The following is an 18,331-nucleotide window of genomic DNA, read 5'->3' on the forward strand; positions in this document are numbered from 1 at the left end:
TTTACTACACGACTGTTTTTCCCCCTGCTATGAAAATGGGCATAGTATGGATGTCTTTCCCTCCTGTGGGACAAATATCAACTGGCAGGGGTCACTGAGCTGGGAGAATTCATTGAATCCCCTTCTCTCCTTCTGGTGCTACTGCTCCAGGCTAACTAACCCTTATTTACAGCCTCGTGGTGTTTTACACACACACACACACACACGGAGATCTAGTCATGGGTCTTCCTGGTTGCATATTTTGTCCTTCAGAAATGATCTGAAAAGAAGCCCAGGGTATATATATCTGACACCTAACCTAACTGATCTGCCGAGACAATAAATCGGATCAAGCCAGAAGGTTTTCACATTTTTATTGTAAAGCTTTGGGAGGGCTAATTACAGTGGAGTTTGTCATCTGACAGCTCAGCAAACAAACAGAATGGAAGAGAACAGAAAAGGGCTCACGAGGTGTCATGCTCACTGTTCCAAACAAAAAGGATTACAAGGGAATCAATTGTGCTCATGGCGCCTGGGGAGAACGAAGCCCCGGGCCCAAGGCCGTCCCAGTGCAAGGGAAATGCATCACATTGAGAGCAATACAACCTTAGCAAGAGAGGCAGCGCCTAAACATAGGTCACCTTCTGAAAAATAGTTGGGTACTCTTTATTCTGCCGTAGGATTCCTCCTTTTAGAAAAAGCTACACCTGCATGTACATAAAACTGTACAAAAAACAAGGCATCACAAGCAAGGAACTGAAATCTCATATAAATAGAACCAACACGAAGAGCTACAAAGGGGTCACTTGGCTCCATCTTACACAGCTGGCCTGTGCCTGGCCTCCCACCTTTGGTTTTACCCCTGGCTTGTCCTAGTGCAGTGCTCAAAAGTGTCCTTCCCTCCCCCCTCGCCCTTCAATGTGCTTGTCTAGCCCAGGACCCTTGAGCTCCTCCTCCTCCTCCTCCCCTGCGCACATAGGCTCTCTCCTTCTGGCTTTGACTTGTGCAAAATGAGCTTCTCCTGGTGGCACCTGGGCTTTTGGAGATTGCCTGCACCACCCTGTGGCACCTCCCTATTCCGTGGCCTTTCAGCCCAAGGGCACTACCGCTGTCCCCCCAAAACATCCTCACCTCTTCTGCCGCACGCGGGAGGCAGCTATGTCTTGAACGTGGTTTTCCTCATGGTTTTCCTTCATGGGACCAGAGACCAAGCCCCCTTCTCTTTCCTCCCTCTGCCTTCTTTTATCCAATTTTCCAGGGGCAAACCAGGAGGGAAGAGGTGGAAGACTCTACACACACACACTCACACACGCACACACACCATGTCAGATACCACCAGATACACCAGTGTGGATTGATCCAGCCTGTCATTCACATTCACGTATCGGCCTTTGCCTAACTGAGAAGGGGACAAGCAACCCTAGCCTGCTTGGCACATGCTCATTTTGCTCCCCGGAGCCCTGTGGCAAATGCATCCAAGGATGGGAGCAGCGTTCGGCTGAGGGCAGCCTTAAAATGCCCATTGTCAAGCGAAAGGCCTGGGCTTTTCCGTTGTGTTCTTTTTGCTTTCTTTCAGCAGGCCCAACTTATGGACAGGCCTATTTGAATGTCCCATTCCATAGGCATTATTATTATTATTATTATTAAAAATGAAATAAGGTAACCTTACCTGGGAACCACAGGTATTCCCTGGTGAGTGAGCCTGGCTCCCGTCTATGCCTTCCACAGCAGGGAAGTAATAATATGGAAGAGCGAGAGGGTCCTGCCCCCTCTCCACCTTAGAGTGGCACTTTAAAGTGTCTGGAAAGGACAATGTATGGTTCAGGATGGGTGGCTGAAATCCCTTTGATCCCTGGGCAGAGCAGATATAAGCTTGTGTTTGAGTGGGTATGGAAAGAACAGCCATTTCCAGCTCCTTTGAGGTCAAAGCTCACCACTGGTCACCCAGCCTCTTGGTACCAGAATAAATAGGTAGTGCAAGGCGCCCCCTACTATCTGTGAGTTGCTTCTGGACCAGCCCTGAGTCTCAGAGATGTAGGCAACAGAACAGGAAAGTCCTTTGCTCTCGTGCAGACTGCAAGTCACCAGGGATCGCAAATGGAGGACTCTAGTACCGAGATCCAGACACCTAATTCTCTGGTTGGTGGCAGCCATTGAAGGAAGATGCTTGTTTGCTCTGTTCTGCACTTTGGTGTCACCAATGCCGATGGTCAGAAGATGATAGTTTAGCAACCTACTTGGTGGGAGCCAGATGACACAATGGGACAAGAGGGTCCTATAAAGCTTCTGGCTCAGTCTTGGAGACTGCTCCTCCCCACCTACCTGCTTCCAGACTGTCAGCCCGGACACACACACACACACACACACACACACACAACTGTACCACAAAAGCTAAGGAGAAGTATCCCTGCAGATACCACGAGGTGCTTCCCCCTTCTCCCCAGATCCATGCAACAGAGAAAGTTGAACAGAGACACAGCAAAGGGTGACGACCAGTCTGCCTCCTGCAGCCCAGCTAAGAAGAACACATCCATGACCCATGGTAAAATGTGGGGGGAGGGGGCAGGGTCTATGGGCACCAGAAGAACCAAGTCCAATGCAGGGACCAAGAGGGCTGAGCCGGGCCCAACAAGTATCAGTGGTCAGGTGAACAGAGGTCCCACACTGGAGTTTCTACCAATGGACGTTGTGCGGGGCAAACAGTTGTATCCTCCATTGCCATGCAGATTGGAATGAAGCCCCACCGCTCGCAGGGTGGACAGGTGGATGGGCAGGGGTGGCCACGAGCTCTTGGCTATCTGGAGCCAGGTCCAATTAAGTCAGGACACCTACGAGCAACTGAAGAACCAAGTTACTTGAGCAGCCCATGGGTGGCTGGAGGTGGAAGAGTGCCCCTCGCCCAATTGGGGCTGGTCTTTTCACCCATCCAAGGGGACAACCCACTGTGGGGATCAATGCTTCCAAGGGTAGCTCCATTATTTGTTATAGGGCCCTGCTGGAACCAAGGTACCGCCAGAGAGTTCCTATGTGGCTAAACCTGTGGCACCCAAAGAGAACACTGGAGCCCTTGAGGCTGGCTCTCTGGTCTCAAGGCAGAGGGAGGGAGGGGGTGACTCCAGCATGCAGAGGCCTCGTGGCCCCCAATGTGACCCTGAGTCAAAGCTCCATTCACAAAGGCAATGGTGGCTTACAGGCAGACTTTTCAAAGGCCGGGATCATGGCGCTGGGGCCCAGTGACCCCATGGGAGTTCCCTGCCTCGCACGAGGCAGAAGAGATACTGGGAAGTTAGGGGGTTGGACGTCTCTTCCACCTTTCCAGCTGGCCTTAGCTCCACTGTCCAGGGGGCAGGGGCAAGGGAGGACCAGATGAAACCCACAACCAGCAGCTCTAAGGCTCCTCCTCCTCCTCCTCACATGTGACGAGAAGAGTTGCTGAAGTCTGGAAAGAGATTGGGGTTGAAAGCTCTGCAATGCCCTTCTGCCCAGTGCTGGCGACCGGCCAGAGCTCTCCCCTCACCAGCCAGTGCCCCATCCTTTTTACACTGTGGAAGGCGAGGGTGGGTTGCTTGGAAGCACTTGCTCCCATGTGCTCTTCTGTGTGGTGAAAGATTCAAGCTGGAAATTGCTCCCTGTGGTTTTGTTTTGTTTCAAAGTCTTTTTGTTTCAAGGACAATAAAACTTCTGATCAGGCAGGACGCAAATGTCATTCCTAAGATTCATATTTACAGGAGTCTACAGTAACAAGAGAGGCAGCTTTTCCCCCTGGACCTGCGCCAGGTGCCCTTGGCCCTGTGCCCAATGGACTCCACCAAGTCTACGTGGACCTTTGGTAACTCAGCCCTTCCCCCCACCCCCAGCCCTGAAGCCATGAGGCCAAGCCCTCTTCGCTACCTTCCTCTCTCCCTCCTTCCAGGCATCTAGGGACCACTCTACTGAGAGCTTGGAAATTCATGTTGACATCGGTTCTCTTGCCCTGGGAGCAATGAGTTCATAAAAAAGTGTTCCTGTGCCCAGGGCTTAGGCAAGGCATTCTCACCTGGCAGGCACAGAACCACCAATGCGAGCGATAAAGCATCACAGTTTGAAAAGTCCCTTCTTTTTATTCTTCTTTGAAATCCAGACACTGGTCTGAGGTGTTTCGCAGGCACCTTCCACGGTCCTCTTCATCTCACAGGTAGATCTCCCGCTTGGCAGTTTGGGACGATGGTGTGGTGGCTGCCTGGAAGTCCGAGGTCTGGGTCAGAGGGATTTCCTCCATGGGGGAGTCCTTGCAGGGCTCATGGCTACTGTTGGAGAAGGCACTGTACGTGGGGAGCAGGTGGAGGTTAGCCATTTTGGTGTTGCGCTCTTCTGAGAGTCTGGGGCTGCCATTCCCAACTTGTTCTTGACTCCCTCTGTCTTGATAAGGCACAAATGTGGAGAGTTTGAGGGCGTTCTTGGGCCTCCGGCTTGGAGAGGACTGACCTGGCATCCAGCAGGTGTCAGAGTGACCAAACTCTGTGCATTCCCGGGTGCAGTTCCCTGTCATGGCTACGTCAGGCAGAGGCCGGAGATCTGCACAACACAACAACAACAACAAAAAAGGAAGGAGAGGGAGGAGGATTAAACACGCATAGAGACACAGTACACAGTCTGAGAAGCCGCTATGGCCAAACGTCAGGCAAATCATGCCTGGGAGTACACACCCTCAGGAGCCATCTTCCTCACCAGTCTTTTCCATTATTGCAGTGCTGCATTTGTCACAGAAGAAGTACCAGAAGTGAGGACTGGAGCAGAGGCAGAGTTAGGGAGCACAACTGGTTCAGTCACTCTGGGCACAGAGCCTTGGGGTGTGTGGCACCACTAGGATGCAGAATGCAAGGCGAGAGGGTGCCAAATTTTGGCGTTCTGCAGGGCGCCACTGAAAGTTGAGGACCCACGGTCTGCAACTGACTAGAGAGTCAAGCAAAGCACTAGCCCTCATGGGTTAGGTGAATTGTATTACTATAAAGGTAAAGGGACCCCTGACCATTAGGTCCAGTCGTGGCCGACTCTGGGGTTGTGGCGCTCATCTCGCTTTGTTGGTCAAGGGAGCTGGCATACAGCTTCCAGGTCACATGGTCAGCATGACTAAGCCGCTTCTGGCGAACCAGAGCAGCGCACGGAAATGCCATTTACCTTCTACTGTACTTGCACTTTGACGTGCTTTCGAACTGCTAGGTTGGTAGGAGCTGGGACTGAACAACGGGAGCTAACCCCGTCACGGGGATTCGAACCGCCGACCTTCTGATTGGCAAGTCCTAGGTTCTGTGGTTTAACCCCCAGCGCCTCCTGTTTCCCATTGTATTACAGGCAAAAAGACTGAGGCCTGGTCCAGACAACAGAATGAGGCTGGACTGATATATAGCTGAGTCCAGATGGGGCAAAATGAACTCTAACACTTCAGACTGTAGCAGAGGGATCAGATATGTGACTGCTCTTCTACATTAGGAAAATCTTTACATGCTAGAGAGAAAATTTATCCCGAAAGGGTTGTTTTTTTAACTGCAGATTTTTAACTTTTTTTAAAAAATGGCATTCCTCCCACTTAAGAGTCTGAAATGGCTATACAGTCTAACTCCTCCGAGATTCTTTCATCTTATTTTCCTTCATGTGCAAACCAAGCCTATAGCTTAGGCCAGTCTAAAGAACTCTGTCTTTCTGTTTACCTCTGGTTTGGTTTGGTTTTTGCACATGTGCTTATGCACAAACATACCCCCGACCCCACACCCTACAGGATCGTAGTACCAGTTCTCATTTCAGCCAGATTTCCTTTATTTGCCAGCAAAGCTCACCTCTCCTCCCCAAGGGGGCACCTGGGCACCAAAAACCAGCGGCCGCTCCCCAAGGTGGCAGCTGTTCCCCTGCCTAGGCTACAGCTGACGTGGACATAGAAAAATAAACATATATATGTATGTTGCGATGAGAATATTTTCATGCACAGAACTGAACCCTCGATGCCTAAGTACTTGCAAGGCACCTCACTAGTATTATGGTGTAGAGGACGGAGTTGAACTTCAACTAGGGAAACCTGGATTCAGCTCCCAGCTCAGCTGTGAAGGCTGCCAGGGGACTTGGACAGTCATTCTGTCCCATGCTGGCCTATCTCGCAGGGGTGCCTAGATGGAAAAGAAAAAGTGGCTCAGACTACTTAAATAAATTATATGTTTCTGCTTTTAGGTGTTTATCGCTTCTGCCCAACTGTAGCTGTTTGGGCCAAAGGTGCATAACAGATCTCTCGCCATGCTTTTATAGAAAGAATTTTTCATTGGGGAAGGGTATTTTTAATCATGCAAAGAGGAGGGCTTAGCCTTATATTAAAATAAAACCCACACTATGAAGCAATATTGTGAGAAATGTACTTTAATTTAAATGTGATTTTTTTTTTTAAAAAAATTAGTATTTACATTTAAATAAAAACATCCAGATTTCCAAAATAGTAACTGCATGCCCGAGTTCATATTTTCTGCATTCTGTGCCATCTGATTTTCCAGCCATGGATACTTAACCCTCCCTACCTCCCGCTGCCCCCCACAGAAACCTCACTGCTTTGTGAAGCTTCAGTGGAGGGGGATGTACTGTGTTTGGTTTTTTTTCCAAATGATTCCATCACCTGCAATTGCTTTCCTTTACTAAGAAGGGGCACAGAATGGGTGAGGTGGGCCAAGGGATCCGTGCCCTGAGGGTGAAGAAGCAGGCTGGACAAACAGAAAAGTGGTGACACTTTGAGCTCACTAGAAGGGAATTCACAAGGGCCAGAGGAGGAGAACTCCCCACTACTATACATGCTTAAAAATACCCTGCAATATCTCTATTTATGAGCCCATTCCTGCAAGCTCAGATACCAATTATTCGCGCTAATTATTGTCACTACCAATTAAGGAAGGACAAGTCAGTCTAAGATATTGTGTGTGTGTGTGTGTGTGTGTGTGTGTGTGTGTGTGTGTGTGTGAGAGAGAGAGAGAGAGAGAGAGAGAGAGAGAGATATTTTGGAAGTTTGCCATGTCCCACTTTAAAGTTGCCCTAACAACTTGTAAAAGGCTATAAAATACTGGTGTGTTGCAGACTGCAGGCAGATACACTACACTACACTACACTACAATAAAAAATAAAATAAAATAAAATAATAAAATAAAATAAATATAAAATAAAATAAAATAATCCCCTTCTCTCACCCATCCTGAGCACTCCAATGCTAGCTCTGCTAATGTCCCCTAAGGCTTATGCTAACCAGGAAATCGGGTTACACCTATACTTCTGAATGCTCCACGTGTTCACTGCTTTGTCTCAAGGGATCACTTGGATCACCTTTCCTGCCCTCCCACACAACCACGCCCAAAATGCCAAGACTGATTCCTCTTGCCCATTGGCATTTGTGAGATATATACTATAATCACGGCATAGGATTCACACAGATGGGAAAGCGGACTAAAGCACTTTAATGAATAAGCAAATCAATGAAGAATAATAAAGATGAAAATCACGAGCTCAGCCACCTCCCTTTCCCTTTGCTCTCCGTCGCCCAGAGATTCCAGCGACAACAGAGGCTTGGGAAGAAAAAGCAAAGGGACTGGATAATATATCTGCAGGGAGGCTCAGAACATGCCAGTATCCTCCCTTCCTTAGCTTTTGAAATTGCATCAGCTGTCGCCTGTTGCACTCTTTGCCCCCAAGAGCATGCGTTTCCCCAAGTCATGCAGCACTGAACGTTTCTGTTTGGCTTTGCCCCGTTTTTGGTAGCAGCAAAGCGGAAGCACCTCTCTCTCTCTCTCTCTCTCTCTCTCTCTCTCTCTCTCTCTCTCTCTCTCTCACCTCGCACTTCCACCCACGCCAGTTTGCCAGCAGTGCCTTTGTTCCATCTCCCAATGCTGCCTCCCAAAACATCTCCATGCTGCTCCAAGCGGGGCTGCGCTTCCTGGAGCCCCACTTCCATTGCCTCCCCGAAACCCTCGCAAGGTGTGGGGGGGATCCGTAGGTCCCTGAGCCCCCTCTCTCCCTGGAAAGCCATGCACACCTACCTGGGTGCAGAGCCCCCTTCACAGTCTGCTCCATTCGGGGGACACTAATGAGGAGCAGAAAAAGGAGGAGAGGGTCACTCAGGATCAGGGCCGGATTTAGGTTTGATGAGGCCCTAAGCTACTGAAGGTCACGGGGCCCTTTATATGTCCAGCTGTCCTTTGTCAACAACAAATTGTTGCTGTTTTTTGTGTTGAACATATGCTATATGGTCATTTGTGGACCTAATAGGTATCTAATGCCATTTGCCACTGTTGCGGTATGTAGGTTTTATTTTCTTTGTTTTTTATCTTATATTTTGGAAATGTACATCCAGTTTTTTCTTCCCTGTAATTTTTTTGGGGGTCCCAAGAGAGTGGGGCCCTAAGCGATAGCTTGTTTAGCTCATACGTAAATCCGGCACTGCTCAGGATACAGCCCCACTCTCAACTCCCTAAGCGTTCACTGTTCCACCTGCCCACCCAGCAATCCCATGGGGCTTTCACCACCAAAGTAGGGCAATGCTATCTCTCCGAGACCTGATCCTGGCCTCCCCCAGAAACAGCCAGTTCTGAAACCCACGAGTATTCTGATTCACGTCAACACCTTTTACAATCTTCTCCCCGCCCCCTTCCCAAATTGACAAGGTTTGTGCTCCTAACCTGCATTTTCACACAGCGAATCCCAAACTGTGGGCCAGGCACACTTGTGTAAAGATTAGAGGGATGGACTGGGCCTGGGGAGACCCAAACTAACAGGCAAATTAAGCAGCTGAACAGATTGAGCAGCAGGGAAAGCAGACAGCACAGTCCACTCTGCCCTTTGAGCTAACAGATTCAAAGGTCCCAAGGAAACTACTGTATTTTTTGCTCTATAAGACTCACTTTTTTCCTCCTAAAAAGTAAGGGGAAATGTGTGTGCGTTTTATGGAGTGAATGCAGGCTGCGCAGCTATCCCAGAAGCCAGAACAGCAAACTAGGTGCGTCTTGTGGTCTGGTGCGTCTTATAGAGTGAAAAATACGGGAATTCAATAAAAACAGGCATGCAAGTGGAAAGGCACCTGGGGCGTGAGCCTAGGAACCAGGGCCAAGGCTTGTGAATCCAGGATCAGCAAGAAGGAGTTCCGGACTTCGTGGGAGCTGAGAAGTTGTTCCAACAAGTCTTCACACCCACCAGCCAAGCTTTAAAGCTCAGGTGGGGTGCAGTCCTTACTCATGAGAATCTCTTCTTGCAGGTCTTGCCTCCAGTCAGGTGCTGCATCTAGATGGTTGGGTCTCCTGCCTCCCCATAGGTGCTGCCTTCCCCTGGGAGAGAGCGCTGGACCGGCCTCCCCCTCTGCATCCTGCTCAGTCTCCCTAGGCTGTGGCCCAGAGCCCTCCCTGGACTCCAACAGCACTCTTTCTCCCACAGGAAGCGGGGAAGAGGGTGGAACTCCTGTCTCAAATTTGGGGCAATTTGGAGAGAGGGAAAGGCTTCCATCTCCTCCAACCTCTGACTCCTCCCCCTCCAGAGTCTGGCGTCCGGGTCTGAGCTTGACGGTACTAAAATTGTAATGACATGGTTGGGTCTTGCAAAGCACCCTAAGATTTCCACAGGGAGCTTAGAAGTTTCTATTGGGGAAGAGCAGCTAGTGATTGTTTATTTGAGGCCCCCTTATGAGAAATTCTGCTACTGTTTTTAAAAAATTTTCTTATTAAAGATTTTCTTGATTTACAAAAGTGTTTGCAATGTCTCTCTCTTGTCCCCCCCCCTCCCCATGTAACATTTTTACAAATCAGTTTCATTTGTTGAGACATTAGGAAGAAAAGGGGGAAAGAGGTGGAGGGGGGGAAGATAGGTGGGAGTGGGGTCAGGTTTCTATTTTACTACTATATGTAGGGTTTTGTGTCAGCGCTGCTTGTGCAGGTTCTTTGCTGTTCACTTGTCTTCCTTTGGTGGTGAGAGAGGTTGGGGTTGGCCTGGGGTGTGGCTGTTCATTTGTGGTTGGTTGTGGTGGTCTTTGTTTTCATATGAGAGTGGGGTGGGTGGGTGTTTTGGATCAGGTTAGCCATACTGATTTGTATGCTGTTGGTGGATTTTTGTCATTGTCTTGTTGGGCTGTGTATGTGATAAAGGGGAGCCATACCAGGGTGAAGGTGTCTTCTTCTATTTGTCCCCGTGTCGGTTTCAGTTTATTGGTTAATTTTTCTAGTAGGGCTGTTTCCCATACTATTTGGTACCATTGGTCCATGCTTACTTCTGACAGGTCCCTCCATTGTTTGGCTATGATGCTTACATTCTGCTACTGTTGACATCTATTACTGCCCGCACTGGTGCAGAACATTTGGTGATGCCTTTCCTGAAAGCACCTTTCCCCCAGTGTTTGTTTCAAAGCATTTACTGCTAATGAGCTTTCTCTTTAATGCGCAGTGTGCAGTTACTTTTTTTGCATTTATTCCCTGACAGAATAAGCATCAAAGAACTCAGAGTAAGCAGAATGTTCATCAATGGAACTTCCTGCCGCTGTAGAGAAGGCAGCAAGATTGCTGTAGGAACTTACATTTATTGATGCTGCTAATGTTTGTTTTGCATTTGCAGCAGGAGGGACCCATAAAAGGAAAACACCGTAGCTGGAAACAACATATTCCCTAAGCCCAGAGCTAGGAATAATAGCTAGCTAGTAGAGTTGGAAGGGCCTACTCCAACCCTCTGCAATGCAATAATCTCAACTAAAGCATCGTTGGCAGATGGCCATCCCATCTCTGCTTAAAAGCCACCAGGGAAGGGGAGCGCACCACCTTCTGAGTCCATTCAACTGTTGAACACCTCTTAGTGTCAGAAAGTTCCTCCTGATGTTAAGCCGGAATCTGCTTCCTTGTAACTTAAAGCCATTGGTTGGAGTCCTCCCCTCCAGAGCAGGAGTGCTCCATCTCTCATGTGACAGCTCTTAATATATTTGGGGATGGCTATCCTATCTCCTCTCAGTCTCCTCTTCTCCAGGCGAAACATACCCAGATCCTTCAACCGTTCCTCATAAGGCTTGGTTTCCAGACCTTTGATCATTTTGGTCGCCCTCCCTGCCTCAGATTCAGAAGCATCCCAGGGAAAAGATTTGGAGGTAAATGCAAACAGATCCCAAGTGAAGGAATTGGAAGAGGCCTGTAAGGCACTGGAATTAATGGAGCTAAGCTAGTCATGTCAATTCATTTCAGTGGGTTTACTCTGAGTAGAAACAACATTGGCTACAACCCAAAGGTTTCAGGCATTGGATAATCAGTGGTTAAGACAGAAGGGGAGAGCATGCAGGTGGTGCAAAACAAAGACAAATTGTTTCAATTGTTTCTACTGCCTTGACGCCAACCCATTAAGCCGCCACCCAAGGACAGGTAGTAAATCTCCCTTCTCTCTTGGCAAGCAAGCCTAGCAGAAGCCTCAGGGTCTCCCTGCTTCTCCATCTTCTGTTTCCAGCCTAATCATGTCTCTCTTTCTTCCCCTTGCTGTTGTGAGTTCTTCCCTCCTTAGATGCATCACCTCCAAATCTCAGATCCATCTTTCCTCACAGTCTATAGCCACCCACTGGAATCTCAGGCTGGCAGGCAAACAGTGCACTTTGCAGCAGATCTGTGCCACAGAATGCTTTGTATGTCTGCTCAGGATTAAGTCCCACTGTGTTCAGTGTGGGGGCTTCTTCCTTGGTAAATGTATTTGGAATATTCAGTAATGGGCTTTGTATAGTTTGAAGGATATAAACACTACTGACATAAAGAGAGCATAATGAATGGAGCAGTCCAATAGAGCAGTCTATGCTTTTGGTTCAGGATCCAGATCAACAAGAAGCAAGGGGCGGTGCCAAAGAGGGTCTACTAATGTTTGGTTGCCCAAAGAACTACAACAACCTGGAGCCAGCCCTTCCATTCATCTAGCTAGGCTACATGTTTGCTATGATGTTTCACCTGAGATCAGGGACTCCTCCTCATTTATTTTCTGCAAATACGACAGCACAGTAAGTGGAAATGCAAAATGTGAAAACTTTGCAAAGAGGATGCTTCTGTGCAGGAACTGAAGTCCAGCCAATCATTAAGAATTCACTATATAGTTCTTACAGGGACGTGGGTGGCGCTGTGGGTAAAACCTCAGCGCCTAGGACTTGCCGATCGCATGGTCGGCGGTTCGAATCCCCGCGGCGGGGTGCGCTCCCGTCGTTCGGTCCCAGTGCCTGCCAACCTAGCAGTTCGAAAGCATCCTCAGGTGCAAGTAGATAAATAGGGACCGCTTACCAGCGGGAAGGTAAACGGTGTTCCGTGTGCTGCGCTGGCTCGCCAGATGCAGCTTGTCACGCTGGCCACGTGACCCGGAAGTGTCTGCGGACAGCGCTGGCTCCCGGCCTATAGAGTGAGATGAGCGCACAACCCTAGAGTCTGTCAAGACTGGCCCGCACGGGCAGGGGTACCTTTACCTTATATAGTTCTTACAGTGCAATGGTATACAGATGCATGCGTACATTACTGTACTATGGTGTGTGGATAAAAAGAGTAAACAATATTATTATTGTGATTTTGTTGATGTATCTTTATGTTACTTTGGGAGGAATTGTATCCTGGTATAAATAAATGTAATGAATGGACTTTGACATGTATTTTGTCCAATTTCATTCCCCTCCCCGGAGCTTACATGCAGGGAGTTTTTACGTGAGGAAGTATCCAAAAATATGACCCTTCTCTCCCCCCCCCGCAATCTGATGTTTTACTCAGAGTAAACCCATTGAAATTAATGAACATGGCTTAACTTAGGCCCATTAACTTCAACAAGTAAGTCAACTTTAAGTAAAACGTAGTTGAATATCACCCAGTGTCTAGAATTCTACCACCCAAGTCTATCAAAATGGTATGTGAAACTTGCAGAATGGCTCAAAAATGTTCTTCAATATATTCTGAAGGTCTGAGGGAAACCAGTTGGAGCTGTCAGCTATGGATTTTTGGTGGACATAAAATACCTGGACTTGCTTAGTGAATAAAATCATCAAATGAGGGACTTATCCTTTTTCCTTATGGTACATTATGTTAGGTACATTTAAGGCAGCACCTTAAATCCAGCACCTAGGATGGACTGAGGTACTATTGCAGAAGAACGTGGAGGGATCTTCAGTGCTTGGAATGAACTCCTTCAGCTGACCCAAGTTCACTGAACTAGCTGGGGAAAAAAATCTGAACTTCACACAAAAGTAGTTTCCCAAAGTTGTCAGGTAAACTAAAGGTGAATTAAGTTCATTTTGGAGTAGAACTTTGAATAATTTCTAGTTCATCTTCATGTTCATTCTCTCCCTGCCTCCATTGGGCTCCTAGCTTACATTTTTAAAAAGGAGTCAGTTCAACATCTTTAAAGAAAGCAGAACATGGAGGCAACATTCTAAGGTTTATTAGGCAGATATGGAGGCACTGCTGTTGCTAAGGATGCTTAGTCACTTAATCACTGTTGCTAAGCAACCAGAAGGAAGGAATGTGAGGGATTTTCTGTATCTTCCCTGATTAAGAGATTTGTTCTCTTCCAACAGGAGCAGCTGGCAGTGAGAAGTACAGGAACAGGAACAAAGTGAATGATTTCTTGTGCTTTTAACGACTGTGTGGCTGGCACAAATTTAACAGGGCAAGCCTTTTCTAACATGGAAATACAATTGTGAGGCAAGCCTTACCTGTTCATATTATTGTCTTTCAGACATCTTTTTACTTGTTTCTGGCCCTGGATTTATTTGTGGATACTATATTTTAGCACAACATCATGTAACACCTGAATGCAGGTATATTATATATATTTTCCCGCCCCACACCCAGGTTCTTGCAGGAGGAAGGGCAGGCTATAAATTTAATAAACAAACGAACAATCTCTCTGCAAGACCATGAAACGTATGTGTCTCCAAACCTGAGTGCAAGGCAGGGGAAAGGATCTGATACCCAATGTGCAAAATCACCTCTTTTAAGCCAGTTTTATGCTCTAACAGGAACCCATTTCACAGAAGGAAAAGTGGTGATACTAGCTAAGGAGACAGTTAACTTGCCCCAGAACCCAAGGACAAAGGCAGAGGTGGGGGGTGATGCCAAAAGCATAAAACCATTCCTTAACCCACAGTTCTCTCTTTCAGGATCACCCTGTCTTTTACACACACTCCCCAAAAGCACACTCACACTCAAAACTTTCACACACACACACACAAACATCTTCTCTCCCTGTTACTTAACCTCCTGCTGCCCCTCCCCCCGCCATTCAAATTCAGTGGGGTGCATTATTTCATTCAAGTGGTGCTGGAAATCTTAATAATAAATTGAGGTGGGTTATTTTTGGCTTCCTCTTTTTCTTCCCTCCTACTTCTTTAATCCTTAGCAGCCAAAGGCAAGCATGTACCCGAGCTGCTGCTCAACATGCAAATTTCTGTCTGTGTTTCGGGGTTTCGTTTCTACATAAGTGTTGATGCATTAAGGTAAAGGGACCCCTGACCGTTAGGTCCAGTCCTGGCCGACTCTGGGGTTGTGGTGCTCATCTCGCTTTATTGGCCGAGGGAGCCGGCGTACAGCTTCCGGGTCATGTGGCCAGCATGACTAAGCCGCTTCTGGCAAACCAGAGCAGTGCACGGAAATGCCGTTTACCTTCCCGCTGGAGTGGTACCTATTGATCTACTTGCACTTTGATGTGCTTTCGAACTGCTAGGTTGGCAGAAGCTGGGACCGAGCAACAGGAGCTCACCCCGTCGCGGGGATTCAAACTGCCAACCTTATGATTGGCAAGTCCTAGGCTCTGTGGTTTAACCCACAGCGCCACCCACGTCCCATGTTGATGCATTAGTGATCTGCTATTCTTCCACTTTGTTTTCAGGACTTTGCATTTTTCTGAGGTCCACAGGCTGCATCTTCTTTTCTTACAGTTTACCGATGTGCACCAGTACATCTGGGGAGTGACTAATTTACAACACGGAAAGGAATGTGAATCCTATTGTGTCATCACATCAAGGTCACTTTTTGCAGTGTGCATATATTCTGGTGTGCATCAGTAACCACCAGCAAACTGAAAACGGTGCACAAAAAAAAGGCATGCACCAAATCAGAAATTATGTTGAGAATTACACCAAGTTAAGTGGGAAGGTAGACTGAACGGAATGCAGATCATAGCAAACTCATGGATTGGTATGGAGTACCGTATTTTTTGCTCTATAAGACTCACTTTTTCTCTCCTAAAAAGTAAGGGGAAATGTGTGTGCGTCTTATGGAGCGAATGCAGGCTGCGCAGCTATCCCAGAAGCCAGAACAGCAAGAGGGATTGCTGCTTTCACTGCGCAGCGATCCCTCTTGCTGTTCTGGCTTCTGAGATTCAGAATATTTTTTTTCTTGTTTTCTTCCTCCAAAAACTAGGTGCATCTTGTGGTCTGGTGCGTCTTATAGAGCGAAAAATACAGTAAATCCATCCATATGCTGAATAGTCTGCTACAAACTTGTGTCCTGAAACCCTCTCTGTGTGTCTTCTGCTCCTGTCATTCCTGCCCCTATCCACTCTTTGGATATTGATCTGTCCCAATTTTTACAGCAAATTTACTACTAAAGTATTTGCCCGCCACTGTTCACGTCCAATGCACAATCCTGCTCTGTCCCTTGCTTTGGTAGCAGCAGTGCACGCTCTTTGGCAAGTGGGACACAGCTCTACTCATACTGGTGGGTTTCCTAAAGAGCCTTAGCCATTTTGAGCAGGTTCCTTACCATTCTCAGGGTGCTCAATTTCCCCAATGCTGCCGTCTGGCGTGGTGCGCTCATAGTGATCCTCCGGCAAAGCCAGTGGTCCAATGCGGGGCCCCGATGACGACTTGCTGCTTGGTGTTTCTGACTCCTCAAGGCCACTGTCATAGTAACTGTGTTGGGAGGGGTCCTGCAGATCTTGCGCCTGATTGGCTGCAGAGAATGTCACTCGGCGATGAGGTAACTGCGCAAAAACAAAAACAAAACAAGAAATCACAAAAACATATTCCATAGGTGAACTGTAAAATGTTGCCACTACAATCAGGGGCGAACGAAGGCGCCGTGACACCCGGGGCAGCAAACCGCTATGTACGGCGCATGTGTGGCATTGCTACGTACGGCACATGCGCCAAAGGTAGCAATGCTGCACATGCGCTGTACATAGCGGTTTGCCGGAGCCGCCGCTCCAGCGCCATATGGACAGTGCCGGGATCCTCTGCTCACGGCTGCAGCCACAAATGGAGGATCCTCCACATGCGGCTGTGGCAGCGTGATGGCTGCTCGCGCCACCGCGAGCCCCCATGGGGTGCCTTCTTGTCACCCCCCAGACATGGCAGACCGCCCGCACCGCCCCCTGTTGCGACGCCACTGACTACAATGAATAGCAAGGAAGCACAACTTATCAATGCAACCTGAGAAACACTTCTCCATTAAGAGAGCCCACCTAGAACGTGAGATGAGCTAGACCGTACCCAGCACATGCAACAGTAATAAATACGAAGAGCTGTTAGCAACCTGAAGATAGTCAATGCCAATGATCTTTGTACTAAACATAAGGCAGAGATTCAAGATGCCTTCTCACACTTTGTGATGCTGCCTCCTCAAAAGTAGAAAGCACATAAAAGGTACATGTAAACCTCCAAGATTCCCTGGTGTGTGTGAATGTGTATGTGTGTGTGTGTATCTATCTATATCTATCATCTATCTATATCTATCTATCTATCTATCTATCTATCTATCTATCTATCTATCTATCTATCTATCATCTATCTATCATCATCTATCTATCTATCTATCTATCATCTATCTATATCATCTATCCATCTATCATCTATCTATCTATCTATCTATCTATCTATCTATCTATCTATCTCATCTATCTATCATCTATCTATCATCTATCTATCTATCTATCTATCTATCTATCTATCTATCTATCATCTATCTATCTATCTATCTATCTATCATCTATCTATCTATCATCTATCTATCTATCTATCTATCTATCTATCTATCTATCTATCATCTATCTAATCTATCTAATCTATCTATATCTATCTATCTATCTATCTATCTATCTATCTATCTATCTATCTATCTATCATCTATCTATCTATCCATCTATCATCTATCTATCATCTATCTATCATCTATCTATCTATCTATCATCTATCAATCTATCTATCTAATCTATCTATTTATCTATCTATCTATCATCTATCTATCTATCTATCTATCTATCTATCTATCATCTATCTATCTATCTAATCTATCTATCTCATCTATCTATCATCTATCTATCATCTATCTATCTCTATCTATCTATCTATCTATCTATCTATCTATCTATCTATCTATCTATCTATCATCTATCTATCCATCTATCATCTATCTATCTATCTATCTATCATCTATCTATCATCTATCTATCATCTATCTATCTATCATCTATCTATCATCTATCTATCTAATCTATCTATCTATCTATCATCTATCTATCTATCTATCTATCTATCTATCTATCTATCTATCTATCATCTATCTATCTATCATCTATCATCTATCTATCTATCATCTATCTATCTATCTATCTATCTATCTATCTATCTATCTATCTATCATCTATCTATCTATCTAATCTATCTATATCTATCTATCTATCTATCTATCTATCTATCTATCTATCTATCTATCATCTATCTATCATATCTCTCTCTCTCTCTCTCTCTCTCTCTCTCTCTCTCTCTCTCTCTCTCTCTCTCTCTCTCTCTCTCTCTCTCATCTATCTATCATCTATCTATCTATCTATCTATCATCTATCTATCTATCTATAATAAATCACTGTTTTACATATTTTTACCCTTCCTTTCAAGTTATGTACCCTTTCAAAGTGGTTTCTTTGCTCATAAGTGCCATAGTCACAGAGGCACCTGATGAAGTAGATGCCAGTCCCCCAAAATGTATGTCATGGGGGTGGCAGCTTGCCAGCGTGCAAGATGGCTGTATAATTTAATCTCTCCCATACCCACCAAGGTCCTTTTTGCTCTATACCAACATAACTTAGATGCGCTAAGTTGTTGAGACGGACAATCTAGCAGGGGAATGCAACTGGCATCTGGTAGGAGACATACAAAACCCCCTGAATTAGATCTGCATGAAAGAGAACATTCTTAGTTGGGGCTGTCAAGCGCCAATGAAACTGATACCGTGCAGGATGGGCTCCGACCAGGGAAAGGCGTGAAACTAACAACCTGTCAAATGGTGGAGACATTGCTCATTACTTTAAATCACCCCACGATGACTTAGCAGCGGACTGGCAAGCAGCGATTGCACTGCTTGGTCTAAACCGTTCCGATTTGCAGGGA

At 46.7% G+C, this 18,331-nt stretch overlaps 1 protein-coding gene across 4 annotated transcripts in view; it reads right to left on the reverse strand.

Annotated features, from left to right (window-relative positions):
* Window positions 1–336: 336 nt before the first annotated feature.
* Window positions 337–18,331, reverse strand: part of PCDH1 (protocadherin 1) — an 85,243-nt gene continuing 67,248 nt past the window's right edge. For 3 of the 4 annotated variants that reach the window (XM_081917718.1, XM_081917716.1, XM_081917717.1), the window contains exons 4-5: window positions 15,711–15,930; window positions 337–4,533 (exon numbers count right to left, since the gene is read on the reverse strand). In XM_081917718.1, coding sequence (XP_081773844.1) covers window positions 4,148–4,533; window positions 15,711–15,930 — 606 coding nt within the window. In that variant the 3' untranslated portion in view covers window positions 337–4,147. Of the gene's footprint in view, window positions 4,534–8,015; window positions 8,060–15,710; window positions 15,931–18,331 lie in introns of all 4 variants that reach the window. The other variant, XM_081917719.1, reaches the window with a different exon arrangement.

This window comes from Podarcis melisellensis, assembly GCF_964234715.1.
Source record: "Podarcis melisellensis genome assembly, chromosome: 7".
NCBI lineage: Eukaryota > Metazoa > Chordata > Lepidosauria > Squamata > Lacertidae > Podarcis > Podarcis melisellensis.